At 35.9% G+C, this 15000-nt stretch overlaps 1 protein-coding gene across 1 annotated transcript in view; it reads left to right on the plus strand.

The window, feature by feature from the left end:
• Positions 1 to 5893: 5893 nt before the first annotated feature.
• Positions 5894 to 15000, plus strand: part of LOC144445861 (ovochymase-2-like) — a 30279-nt gene continuing 21172 nt past the window's right edge. The window contains exons 1-3 of the mRNA XM_078135502.1: positions 5894 to 5957; positions 10662 to 10766; positions 13390 to 13515. Of these exons, the coding sequence (XP_077991628.1) occupies positions 5894 to 5957; positions 10662 to 10766; positions 13390 to 13515 (295 nt within the window). The remainder of the gene's footprint in view (positions 5958 to 10661; positions 10767 to 13389; positions 13516 to 15000) is intronic.

The raw sequence follows: 15000 nt of genomic DNA on the forward strand, positions 1-15000 counted from the left end.
GTGTGTGTGTGTGTGTGTGTGTGTGTGTGTGTGAATGTGTATGTATGCGCGCGTGAACATACGTATATATATATATATATATATATATATATATATATATATATATATATATATATATATATATATATATATATATGAGCCTTTTTCCGTATCCTGGTCCATCAGCAAGACAGCCCAAGCATACACCAATAAAACAAAACGATGCAACCTGTGTTTAACCGAAAAACTAACTATTATTAAAGCAGACAAAAGCTCCACACTAAACAAAAGAACTGAGTTGATATCCAAATACCGACACGAGAATAAGTTTTATTTGTCCAACTTCAATAGAGCATCTATCACCTAAACTAAACCCGTTAACTAACGGAACATCAAAGCCCAACATGTAACAACCCGCCAACACTTACTTGTCCGCACCCAATAACTCACACAATAACAACCAACACCTCCACACATACAACACCTACCCACCCACACAGACAATAGTGATGGTATTTCTATTGTCTACACTCTATGTATACAGCACACCCAGAGAGTAGGCCTCAGAGTTGTCTGATGATCGCACTATGCGTGAAACTCCGAGTTACAACCAAGAAAGAGTTCCAGTACTACCAAAACTATATATATATATATATATATATATATATATATATATATATATATATATATATATATATATATATATATATATATATATATATATATATGCGGTATAGAGCACTGTCTTAGCAGATTGATACTCACCGAGTTATATATATATATATATATATATATATATATATATATATATATATATATATATATATATATATATATATATGTATATATATATATATATGTATATATATATATATATATATATATATATATATATATATATATATATATATATGTGTTGAGGGTAGAAGAAAATCAAGTCGGGTTTTTCGTCTCTACAAGAATGTTTCGTGAGTAAATCACTCGTCAGGAGATGTTGATGTACTGAATATACCTCGTATATTCAGTATATATATATATATATATATATATATATATATATATATATATATATATATATGTGTGTGTATGTGTGTGTGTGTGTGTGTGTGTGTGTGTGTGTGTGTGTGTGTGTGTGTGACCCAGGTTCTTAGAACCTTGTAGTAGTGTTGTTAATTTATATTTATGTTGTAAGCTTTATACCTTTGTGCATATAGTAAAGACAAAAGTAATTCACTTCATGTGTGAGAGGGCGATGTTCGTCTTGACCTCTTGACCTTTCGCCTTCCCATCATGTTGTAGGTAAGTGATTTCATGTCTTCAGATAAACTATTTAATTTGTGTAGTAATCCAAAGCATCCAGACTCTTGATATATGCCAAACGAAAGATGATATCCTAGTGAAGTTTGGAAAGTTTTCATTTAGATTTTACTACTTTTTGAGACATTGAAACATCTGTGATTGAACTGTCATAGTCGCCTGTATTTAGCATTGCGTCATAGATGTATGTCAAGTTTTGATGAGCTTGTAACTTTTTATTTTAGTATTTTATTGTAAAGTTGTTACTCTCTTGACCTTTCGCCTTCCCATCATGTTGTAGATGGTGAAGAAGTATTAAACCAGCAAAGTGTCGTTCACAATTCAAACGAACAGTCTCGAGTTGTTCTTGTGTGAGAGCCTAGTGTGTGTGTGCAGTGATAACACGAGGCGCAAACTGGTCGAGCGATTGGGACACAAAGCGCCTCCGGCCCCCCGATCGGCAACCGACCGCCATATATATATATATATATATATATATATATATATATATATATGCGGTATAGAGCACTGTCTTAGCAGATTGATATGTATATATATATCCAAATGTATCAGATCTTCTGGTGTACAGTGCTTGATACGAATGTAGAGCTTGATAAGCCACTGTCACCATAGCTGATAACAACGAGCAAGAAACATACATATACCTCACTGGAAACCAGTTCAAAACAAGGTATAGGAACACAGTCGCTTGTAAACTGTTATTCCTTTGCTAAATGGTTTTATTCTTGTCTATGACGGTCCTAATACAGAACAATGACGTTATTACAGGGATTGGCGATATTCTTATAAAATCGGTAGCGATGTCATACCCCCCTACATACATACAACACAAGTTAGGAAACCAAGCCATTACCAAAACGGTGACATCATTTTTCATCGATCCAAAAGGATTGCCAAAACACTAAATAGAAACAAAACATAACCACCCATGCCACGCTTGCGTATCACTGGACCTACCTGATCAATAATTTGCAACAACATCGATCTAAAATGCGTTTACGATCGCATTTCCGAAACTATACCCCCATAGTTTGAAAATACTGCAGAATCAGGTCGACTTGCTATGTTAATGAGGTGGTGCAACGTCACTACGTTAAATTAAATTGATATATTCATTCATTTACATGTTTAAAAATAAAGTAGTGACGTTGCACCACCTCATTAACTGTCTGTAATTGACTGGGAAACCACCGTCATAGTCATAGGTTGAAGTGTTTCTGATGTAAAAAATGTACCGTTTATGATTATTGTATAAAAGTACACAATACTACGTTATTTTTAAACATGTAAATGAATGAATATATCATGCTAATTTAACGTAGTGACGTTGGGGGTATTGTTTCAGAAACGCGATCGTAAACACATTTTAGATCGATGTTGTTGCAAATTATTGATCAGGTAGGTCCAGTGATACGCAAGCGTGGCATGGTTGGTTATCTTTTGGTTATATTTGGTGTTTTGGCAATCCTTTTGGATCGATTTTGGTCGTGTGACTTACGTGAGATTGTCATGTGGTGTCTGATATTAGGTCTTGTGACTCTAGAAATGATAGTGTATCTATTTTTATGTAGGTGTGTGTGTGTGTGTGAGTGTGTGTGTGTGTGTGTGTGTGATGGGGGGGGGCGTGTGTGTGGTCAGATCAATTTATTTCTATAAGAATACCGATTTCTCCTGTTTTTGAATCTATATAATTCGTACAGGCTGCTTCTACAATTGACATCACGTGGTCGACAATATTAGATGGAGCAATGTTAGGACTAAACATTTTTAGAACTTGGCTCCGGAATGATAAGATAACTTAAAGGTATAATGGCAGTTACATTATGTCTCTGTTGATATTATAAACCAATATAAAGTGACAGAAATTTTCAAACTGGGGATATCGACAATGACGGAATGTCGTCATCGATTCGAGATACAACATTCTATAGTTGACTAGGGTATGGTATGAAATAAGCAGAATGTGTCTACGTACACGTATTTAAAAAAAAAGAAGCAATTGATAGCATAGTGTTTGGGATAAGGTTATATATAGCCACCACTTAGGCCTAAGAAATTGCCTGGTTCAGATTACGTTCAATTTTAGAATAGGCGGGGTAGGTAGACTTTGTTGTTGTTTGATTTGTTTTTCCATATGTGAGTGCCTAGTTCAGGTAGTTATGTTTTCTGTTGTTTTCCATATGGTCTATGTGTTATTGGTTTCTTTCTATCAGGTGTACAGCCATAACAGCTTAGAAGAACAGTTTTATATTGTCTTTTAAAGTTTATGTCCGTTTCCGCATCCTTTATGTCTCGCGAGATTTCACACAATTTAGGCGATTTTATTTAATTTTTCTCGAATACGTAAAAAATGTTTAGGGTCGGCAGTGAAAACGTAGGTGGGGGTCGGGTAACAGAACCAAACAATTTTTTTTTAGGCCTTATGACAAATAACCTAATGGTAACAAAATTACAGAAGCTTGGGTGGAACACTGGGCTATTAAGGGAGCCTTGAGTAATTACAACGGGGAACCAGGTAATATAAATCCAGGTCTGTTGCGTAAAATGTGACACTCCCCCGATTCCGTTTTCTAATAAGTCTATTTTCTTTCTCTACAACATGAAATGTTCAAACATGGGTTAAAATGCTATCAAACGTGAAAAGGGACACGAATCATACAGTAATTGGTAAGGACTTGATCCCACCGCTGCCACCACCATGATAATTTTAAAGGCATTGGCTGTTTCGATCTACTACAATGAATTTGTGTAAAGGCATTGCATTGATCAGTTTGAGCATTTTATTTTCAAACCACGTTAATCAGTTGCTGTTGATAGCTTTATAAAGCTGTTAGTGAACAGTGAAACAAAAAACCGCTATGATAACAGGCTACAGAACTGAAAGCCTAAACTCCCAAAGACTAGATGGGTGCCCTTCCGGCATTGTCTGGACCTAGGTCAACATTCCCATTCTATAATGTTCCTTATATCTTACCATAACTTTCCCTCTTCAACCGTATGAGATCCACTCCATTCCTAACATCACAGCAAACAAGTGATTTAATGCTTGGCTGGCAAAAGCGATTTGACTAATATATGTTCTGATATTATGGTACAGTGGTGGTAGTAATGGGATGATACAGCAGTATGATGCGGAACCAATAACAGCAAAGGGATGCGTAACTCACAAAATAGTACACAATTTGATATGATCAATTAAATACAATGTGTCAAAGTAAAATGTTACCCTGCCCTTATTCCTAAATATTGCCTTCTCGGAGAACCTATTTGTAAACTATGACAGCCCCAATTCGCTTTCCCCTGTAATTACTGAAGGCTCACCAATGTCTTGTAGTGCATGTTATTCATAAACAGATTGTAGTTTATGCATTTTTGTAGCACCGTAATTCAGCAAAGACACACACAACAAGACATAATATAGTCAGCTTTACATTACACTCGTCACAAGGAAACAAATTACAAACACTCATCTGAATGCAATTTATAAGAAGACTGACATCACAATATTGATAAAGTGGAGACCGAATGATACTAAGATAATGGTCAAATTTAAATAAAATTCAATTGTGACGTGGAGAACACATAACATGATGTACCAATGCCATCTACCACCATCTGGACAGTTCACAAGCTTGGGTAACCAATACCATTTACCACCATCTGAACAGTTGACAGGGGGTAGCTAATCACTCTTATATTTTGTTCCAATATCACAAAGTGACTCTGTCCATCAGAAGTAGATATTACCTGTTGACCTTCCACAGTGACACTATTATCTCAACTTGGCATCAAATGACATGTTATATTGATTTATACCAGAATGTATCTCAAAAATGCTAGTTTTATTCTTTCAGGCGGCAAACAAAATCATTTTAATAGGTAAATGTCACAATACCAAAGTCACGACAAAATAATACAAAATAAGACGATATAATGAATCAAAGTGACACCCCCCTCCCTATTTAATATTCTAAATGTGGTCTTCCATGAGAACCGATTTGGAAAAAGGTACCTCTAATTACCCGGCCCTCCCCCTTGAAGGCTCCCTTAGCAGGCATTTCATTAGATACACACTGAATATTCATAACTATTTATCTAAAGGTAATAAGCACTTGGGGTGCTCAATATTCATGACTTTTAGTTTGATAATTTCTGGATGTACTTATGTAACCCATTACACTCAGTTTATTTGGAATTCATCAGAATGAAACCCCACTCAGCGTTTTTAGCTAACATCTCAATGAAGGAAAAGCTAGCTAATCCACTATTGTGATATGAGACAATGTTCAGTAGTGCAATTTGATAATTTCTTGTTGCACGTTTTAACTTATTACGATGATTTTATCAGAAATTACATTAGAAGTTAAGTAAATTCCCGGAACGTGAGATGTTCATTATAGTTTAGGGTGTACAGCTGAGCAGTAATCTGACTTAAAATATGTCACGCGTTCTGCAAATTTGGACAAGGTCAGATGAATAACTATCTGATGTCACCAGGTGCCCACCCGACTTTTATTCCCATATTTATAGCATTGTATGTCTGTATTCAGTTTATCGACACTCATTCTAGCGTAGAAGACAGAGTAAGGAGGGAACTATGCGTGTCCTCGTCATCATCCTCGCTGTTGTCACAGCCGCCTTGGGCCAGATTGAACCAGGAGGTAAATTTAATTTTGATGCTTTAATTACAAAATACCATAAGCTTCTCCATTTGATACAACCATGCAGAAGCTAATAAGAAACTAAACATACCATAGCAAGATTGCAACATTTTGTCTAAACGCAATGAACTGAGTTGCCACAATGCAGGCGTCAGTATATATTACATTGGCGCCAGCCTGTGCGCCTCTTGTTTCAGTACGTTCATTTAAATGGTTTATTTCTAATAATTGACATCTTGCTATTAAAGTGTAGCGTGTGCAGTTTCTTATTGACATCTGTGTGGTTGTATCAACGGTATTTTGAAATCCCCTGTAATTGATAATCTATAGAAAATTTCAGACATTTGGCTTTAATAGTAGATATGGCTAAAATGTAAAGACATCCCCTGTACTTTAAAATATCCAGTTTACAGTTTCATTTGTTTCTGTTTACAACAGAATGTTTTCTCCATTTCATTTTGACTAGGCTCTGGGACTTTCACAAGATTTTGATTGGCATTACGATTTTCATCAATACACTATGAATATTCAGAATTGGTGGATTTTTTATTTTTCATTTTGATTCTCTGATGTTATCGGTAATTCCATATGGTATTTCAAAACATCTGAAATGCCCTGTAAATACTCATATCTCTCCATTTCATTGGGTTGTCGGTGGCTGAGTGGTTAAACCACTTGCCTCTTACCACTGCGGTCGGGGTTTGAATTAATTAAATCGGTTAAATTTACCATGCTTTATTTAAAGTAAGAAGAGTGTCGTTCAGCTTGACTCTACCGAACAACGCAGGTTTCCCCCGGCGTACTCCGGTTTCCTCCTGCATTAACACTGAACATTGAGGAAGGTCGCTTTCTATAGGTGTTTGTCACTCGTGTGTCACTCATCCTGACTTTATATGTCAAAGCTGAATAAATAATAAATAAATAAAAGTGACAAATCGAATTAATGCTCTCCATAACCTTGTTTACTTAGCATATAATATTAAGTAAAACATGTTTGTTTGAAGTTTTAATATTAATATCCACAGCCACCTGTCTGTTTCAAAGTTATCATGCAGTTGCAAATTAATGATAACAGAATAATAGGGAACTTGCAATCCAGACTGAGCATGCCCAGACGCAAAGGACTATTGCATTATCTGTGGTTTGGCTGCTTTCACAAAAACTTGTTGGGGGGGGGGGGGGGAGTCGGGAGATTTTAGGGGGGGGGACTTGAAAATATATGGATAGTGTGTGTGAGTGGGGGGTACATCATGACTTTTGAAACATGGGAAAATAAGCTTTTAAAATGTTGGTCTTCCTTTTCCATCATCATCATCATCATCATCATCATCATCATCATCATCATCATCATCATCATCATCAACAAGAACAACAACAACAACAACAACAACAACAACAACAACAACAGTTACAAACAACAGTTGCTCACAAGTTAGTAAAATGAAAAACAAAAACAGTCAAATTTTAATTTTCTTTTAATAAACTGTTAATGTAATGATAAATTGAAATGGGCGAATTGAGTGGTACAGATTGTTTTTTGTCTGAAAATACCAGTGTCTTTCATGTACACTACTATCTACTGAAATCTGGTTCATTTAATGTGTGAAATTACCTTTACACTGTACTGAAAATATTCTCTGTGACATGACCGTGTTTTGAGTTGTGGTTATCACAATGATATGTAACTTTTTCATGTAAATTCTACTAGTATTAAATGACAGACAAATATGACAGACAACATTTTACATATGCAGCTCTTGGAAGTTAAAAAAAAAAAGAGTTGGAAAAGGTTCATCTCAGCCTGCCATCAAAATGTATAGATGCACCTGCACTAAAACATACTTGACAAGTATCAAAAACTTCTGTGCAAGGTATTTTTTCATCCTATAGATATAACTATAATTTTCAACACAAACTTTTAATAACACATTCTAAATATTTCCTAAAATTAGCATATTGGCAACGTCTGCTACATATGAAACAGAAGACAATATCTCACAAGCTGAGTTAACAGAGAAAAAGTAAAATAAGTTTTTTGCACATACTTTTCAACTTTGCATGAATATACTATTACTTGTAAATATAAATATAAATAAACTTTGACACTATATGGAGGTATTATCAACACCATTAACAAGAGATGATGGTAGTGAAAGACCACCAGATGACTTCCAACCCCATGCACAACTAAAACACCTGTATAGTAAAGGGTTAGTGTCAAGTAAAAATGTTGAGAAACTTGAAGAAACTATGTGTCAAGAAAGAGATATTAAAGGGAGCAATCCTTCATTTAGAACAACAGAGAACACTTGCCTCTATGAGGGAAAGAAAAAGAATGAAAGAAAGGGAGCAACGTGCTGAAAAAAATTGATGAATATAACTGGGATGCGCTTGTCAGAAACGATGACATTTCCAAATTGAAAGTAAAAGAACTTGATAAGTACCTTTCCAACTATGAAATTCCAGCTGTGGCAGGAATGCACGAAATAGACAAAGTTGAGGCTGTAAGATGCCACTACTATCAATCTAAAGAAAGGGAGAGTGATTTGTCATCTGATGACAGTGACAGTGAGAATGATGATACAGTTAGTTCCAACTCTGATGACGTTGAAGGAGAAATTGGGTCTGATGATGATGATGATGATGATGATGATGATGATGATGACAATGCCATGTGTATATACACAAGATCTGGAAGGAGAGCTACCACTTGGAAATCAAAAATTTAAATAAACACATTCTGAGACTTTGTTTAAAATCCTGCATTCACCTTTGTAATCTAACGACAAAACCAGTCCAATAATCAGGCTTTTACAAGGTAAATGTATTACCAGGTTCATTAAGATATACAATTACTATGATAAAAGGGCCATCTTAATTATCATTACCACTAATATATATCACTTGATTACTATTCAGTTAGATGAAATGTGGCTGGCATTTTTGAGTCATACATTTATTTTCTTTTGATATTATATTGAACAAATTCACATCAAACAAGAACGGGGTACATGGCAATGCATTTTATTAAGAGTTTTTTTCAGTGTTATTTAGACCAATTTGATTTCTTTTAGCACACATTTAGGAAACTGAACTGGAACAATACAGTATAAAACTCTCTTTAGATAACATGTGCATCACAATATTTGCAAATACAACTAAAATGACATTCAACTGTAACACTACTAGTATAATGTACTAATACAATATTGAACAGAAAACAAAGACTCAGTTGGTCTGCTGATCATTTTACAAGAGTTATTCAAAGTGTAATTCATTTACAAGTATATGTTGTTTTTTGGAAAGGCAATGCACTGGTTAACATAAAATTTTGTTTTAACTGGTGTTTGTGTATATATATACACACAATATACAAATTGATTATATGTATAATGGACAAAGTTGGTATTAAGTGTATTATGTACAGTTTTGTACTTGGTATGGAATGTTAACGCACAGGAAGAGTATTCCAAAAAAATTTATTCGGGTGGGGGGTACTTGAAAATTTATTCGGGTAGGGGGGTGGTACTTGAAATATTTGGGGCTTTGGCAGGGGGGGGGGTACTTAAAAAATTTTGGAATATGGCAGGGGGGTACTTGAAAAAAATTACCCCCCCCCCACAAGTTTTTTGTGAAAGCAGCCTTATCGTAATACCTAATCTGGAGCCACCGATAAAAAACCTCCTAGTCAGGGTACACTATGAATTGACCGTTCGTGGTTGCAAACAATAAACCTGAAAATTTTCGCCAAAGACTTTTTTCGTTTATTTCGTTGGGGATCAAAACCACAGAAATAAATAGTGACTAACATGCCTTCTTGTATATGAACACAATATACCAGTTTGGTAATCAGTAAAAATTAATGTTTGAGAACAAGCTGAAGACGGTAAAATCGCAAACATTTCTAGGAGTGAAAATAACTAGGTTAACAGTAATTGGTTAGTTAGGTTATATGTCATAATATGAAAACCAATGTCATGATAACCAAATAGGGAACTTACAAACCCGCCATGTTGAATGTTGCATCATGGGAAATGTGATAATAAATACTAATCAAATAGTATTGTAAACAATAATGTTATTTTGTTTTTAACCACAAATGACCAATTCATAGTTGTCCTGACCATTGTGGGAGGTTTATTTTATCTGTAGCATTTTATCTGTAGCTCCTCATTAGGTAATACGATAACCACAGATAATCCCATAGTCCTTTGCGTCTGAGCATACTCAGTCCCTATTGGGATGTCATGTTGTATTGGTTGGTTATGGAGACTTCAGTAATTACAGGGTGGGGAATGGAGTTTGGAGTTGGGTTTTGGTTTTTACAAATCGGTTCTCAGGGGAGGGTATCATTTTAGAAATAGAAGCAGGGGACGATCACGTCAAATTTTACTTAGATTTAATGTTTATCTAACTCTGCATTATTTTATTAACTTGGCATCCCGATGCTGCCACCACTGTCAAATCTCACTGATGCCATATCCACCGCTGCCACCATTGTACCGTAATATCAGAACATATCAGTCTTAACAAACACCCACAAACCCACCCACCCAACCACTTACTCGCCATTTAACCGACCCACCAATTCACCCACCCACCCACCAAGCTAATAAGGTAATCAATATTAATTACAAATCAAAATCAAAACTATTTACAACTTAAGGGCGATTTGTGTATGCGTTTCTCCATTTAATATTTCAGACTCCGGGTGTGGCAATGAATTCTATCAGTTTGGAAACGGTGGAGACTTTACATCGATGAACTTCGACCCTGATAATAATGTCAACTATGATGCCAATGCATTGTGTGAGTGGGTACTTGAGACGTCACTGGTTTTGGGACAGGTAAAGTCACCACTAATGTAGCGTCATAGTGCAATCTTCTTGAATGTTATATTCGTTAAAACAATAACTCCTAACAGCATATTACATGTCAGTATTAACTCGCTCTGCTTTACCAAACCATGCAGAAACCAATAAAACAGCATCTTCTGCAAGATACCATGACCTCAATTGTCTGCTACATTAAGCTTTGACGAAATAATTATGTAGTCAGTCGTACTTTCTTGAAGGTTGTTTATAAAAAAACAACAAAAGAACAATTTAAAATTGATTTAGAAAAAACACATCAGATTTTCAGATCATCACTTTGTTACATGGCACCTTGCAAAAAAAGTAACCAACCCAAAAACTAATTTTTGTAAAAAAAGAAGAAGAAAGAACGTAATTAATAAACAAAAACAACTATTTATAAACAAATATGGCCAAATTCAAGCCCCTGTGCTGCGATAAGCTATTGAATGAACGTTCATTTAATTAAAATCTCAGAGGGGAGTTCGAGTTCCCTAAATTTGCAGTGTAGTGTTTTGGGACTTCCAGTGTTTACACTATCTTGATCACAGGGTGATTAGAATAGCACAACAGAGGAACTGCTATCATCCACTTGTGTAATCTATCACATTGATGTACAATAGATTTAGTTTGCCTTTATCTTAGAAAAAAGAAGGCTCGACTATCACTGTTGCAACACATGCCACTACACTGATCAGACTAATTATTTAATGTTGACTCCTGTGATCATCTCAGTAATGCATGTACATTTACATAATGACTTCATTTGAATTAATAATGATAGTCTGACGAGTTGTGTATATTTACATAAAGACTTCATTTGAATAATGATAGTCTGACTAGTTGTGTACATTTACATTATGATTTCATTTGAATGATAATAATAATAATAATAATAATCTGACTAGTGTACATTTACAATACGACTTCATTTGAATAATGATCGTTTTACTAGTTGTGTACATTTACATAATGACTTCATTTGCATAATGATAGTCTGACTAGCTGTAGACACTGCAAACTAGGACCAATCTGGTTATTAGGCACACATTATCAATGTGTAATTAACAGTTTGCAGGAAAAGTTAAGCTTTGGCTACTAGGGCTAGGAAGTATGGCAGCAAACGATATACCCCAACAAATGAGATAGATATGTGGAATTCATTACTAAATTTATCAAGCTGTAAACATTGATCAGGGTACATTCTTTGTCATAAATGCTTTGTTTTTTGGAGTTGGAGACACGCAATCTTCTAGGCAAAATAGACTGGGCTACCCAGACTCCTTTGACTTCCACCGCTGTGGGGTTAATGCAACAATTTATTCTAAAGTAGAAGGTGTCAGAAGAGGGTATATCTGAAACAACAGAACAACTGCTATGCTCTAGGGTAAATTGTTGCATGAAACTTTCCATTGACAAGCAATATTGAAAAGAACTCACTGTCTTTTAAACACATCCGAATGCTAAGCGTTTATAACAAGGACTTTGCCGTATACTTAACGTGTTTTCCATGAACTTTGAAAATACCATTAATTTTCTCTCCCTGTTCTTTTTCTCTCTATCTGTTCTTATCTGTTTTTTGTCTGCCTGCCTGCCTGCCTGCCTGCCTGCCTGCCTGCCTGTCTGTCTGTCTGTCTGTCTGTCTGTCTGTCTGTCTGTCTGTCTGTCTGTCTGCCTGCCTGCCTGCCTGCCTGCCTGCCTGCCTGCCTGCCTGCCTGTCTGTCTGTCTGTCTGTCTGTCTGTCTGTCTGTCTGTCTGTCTTTCTGTCCGTAGGCCATCGAGTTGAATTTTGATTATTTTTCAGTCGAAAATGCTGTCAATTGTGTGTACGATTCTGTTATTGCTTTCGATGGAGTCTCCCATGATGATCCCGTTCTCAGAGTAATGTGTGGTCATTCTATCCCCAACCCTACAATATCATCAGCAACCGTTATGCATGTTGAGTTTATTACCGATAGCAGTGTACAGTACCCAGGGTTTTCGGCCACTTGGCGTGCACGTGACCAGCCGAGTAAGTTTGAAAGCTTGACTAATCATCAGACAAACACAGACACAGGACTAGCACATGCGCGCACACACACACACACACAAACACATATATACATACATACATACATACATACATACATACATACATACATGTACATACACACACATACATACATACGTACGTACTTACATACATACATACATACATACATACATACATACATACGTACATACGTACGCATCACGCACGCAGACGCAGGCACACACAACACATTTACAATACCACAACCAGTTATCTCAGACAACGAACACAAAATCTGTTCTGATATCCAAAATAATGTCTAAATCAAATAAAGTATGTGTGTAAGTGTACCTTGTAACATGCTATCTGTACCTAATACAGCAATCATGGAATGATTGGGAAAGCTTTGACAGTTTCACATGTCATGTAATCCCAAACCTGGATGGACCTCAGAGTCTGTAGACTTGTGTGTCTATTCCTGTATCAAAAAACAAATCGCTGGGAGCAATTCCAAGCACAAAAAATTAAAAGACTAAATTATTAAATACCGTCTGGGTTCTTCATCTAGTCGAATGTGACTCAGAGGTTGCTTATCGATGTGGAGATGATGAAAACGGATATTGTATTCCGATCGAAGAACGTTGCGATGGAGTACAAGACTGTGCCTTGAATGAAGATGAACTTGGCTGTCCCGGTAAGTATGGTGGCCTACAACGAACTCTGATAGAAGTGTACATTAAACTGGGGTGTTGTGCCTGAAACGTGGTCACTTGTTGAACTAGTTATATTTTATTTTGCCATAATACTAGTAATAAAGGAAAACCAGTTTTATGAAGGTTGAAAACCCTGACCTTAGACAGTGAGTGAAAGAAGAATCACTCCAGGCCCTTCTTTAGAGTTCCGGTGGGGAGGGGAGTACTTCTCATTTGCATATCAATATAACAGATTTTGGACACTTATGACGTCACTCGAGGAACACATTAGGATTACCCTTAGAAACTCTCAGGGTTAATCAGGTATAAATGAGTCAAGTGGTCAACTTTAAGACGAATTTTCAGACAATGCTGAATATTCGTTAGATATGTCAAGCGGAGAGGAATGCTGCTAAGCAACAACGTATGATGGTAATATTCAACCCTATCACTTGGAACCAGATATCAGTAATGATAGATCCTTTGGCATGCCTTATAAAATAAGAGTATATTACTTATTGAAACTTTATTATTACTACATTTACTACTACTTTTATTACAAAATTACAGACACCATAAATCAAAAGACCCCATTTGTCTTTTAAAATTTGTGGTTTCCAACATCTTAGTGCAGCAAAATACAACCCCCCCCCCCCCTGTTAGCATCAGATATGAAAAGAACAGAAACGAATTGTAACATGACACACTTTTCAATTACTTCATAATTAAAGTATAATAATCTAAGTTTCACATATTATTAGTTTCAATTTTATGCAAAAGTTCTGCAAATTTTGATGGGAAAAATCTGAAACTTAAAATGTCACTTTAAGTCATTTTGGGGGGATTCAGCACCATCAGATTGCACTGAGAAAGGTGCCTTCCAGCTTCTATCCAGAAATGCCTACAGGTACCAGGTAGTACCATTTTCTGAAAACATAGATTGACTACTATGTATAGTTTATGCAAATAGGGTTAAGGTTTTTACCAGGTGGACCAAACGTTAATCAGCTAAAATACACAACTCACAATAAATGTACCACGATTTACGTCAAGTTTTCAACAACAACAACAACAACAACAACAACAACAACAACAACAACAACAACAACAACAACAACAACAACAACTAGCGTATGTTGTTTTATGCAATGTCAAGTTGTGTACACACGGGTTTGCAGGTAGCCTACCCGAGGACTTGAGGGACCAATGCTATTAACACTATTTCCGCTATCCTAATTGACAGTTTGATTGGTTTGAATTTCGCTCGTCCTTCCAAGTCTTCTCATTAAACATTAGCATAAATTTGAATTGAATGTGATAGATGTGGGTCGACGACTCACATTCACATATGCTGATTGTGTGATTTCAATATGTCTAATTATGTATTCAACCAATCACGTTCTATGTCGGAATGCCATTTGTGACTAGTGTAACTGAAGAATCAGGTTAGACTTGGAAGGACTCGTGAGCGAAAATTTAAAAAAATC

This window comes from Glandiceps talaboti, chromosome 14, assembly GCF_964340395.1.
Source record: "Glandiceps talaboti chromosome 14, keGlaTala1.1, whole genome shotgun sequence".
Classification (NCBI taxonomy): domain Eukaryota; kingdom Metazoa; phylum Hemichordata; class Enteropneusta; family Spengelidae; genus Glandiceps; species Glandiceps talaboti.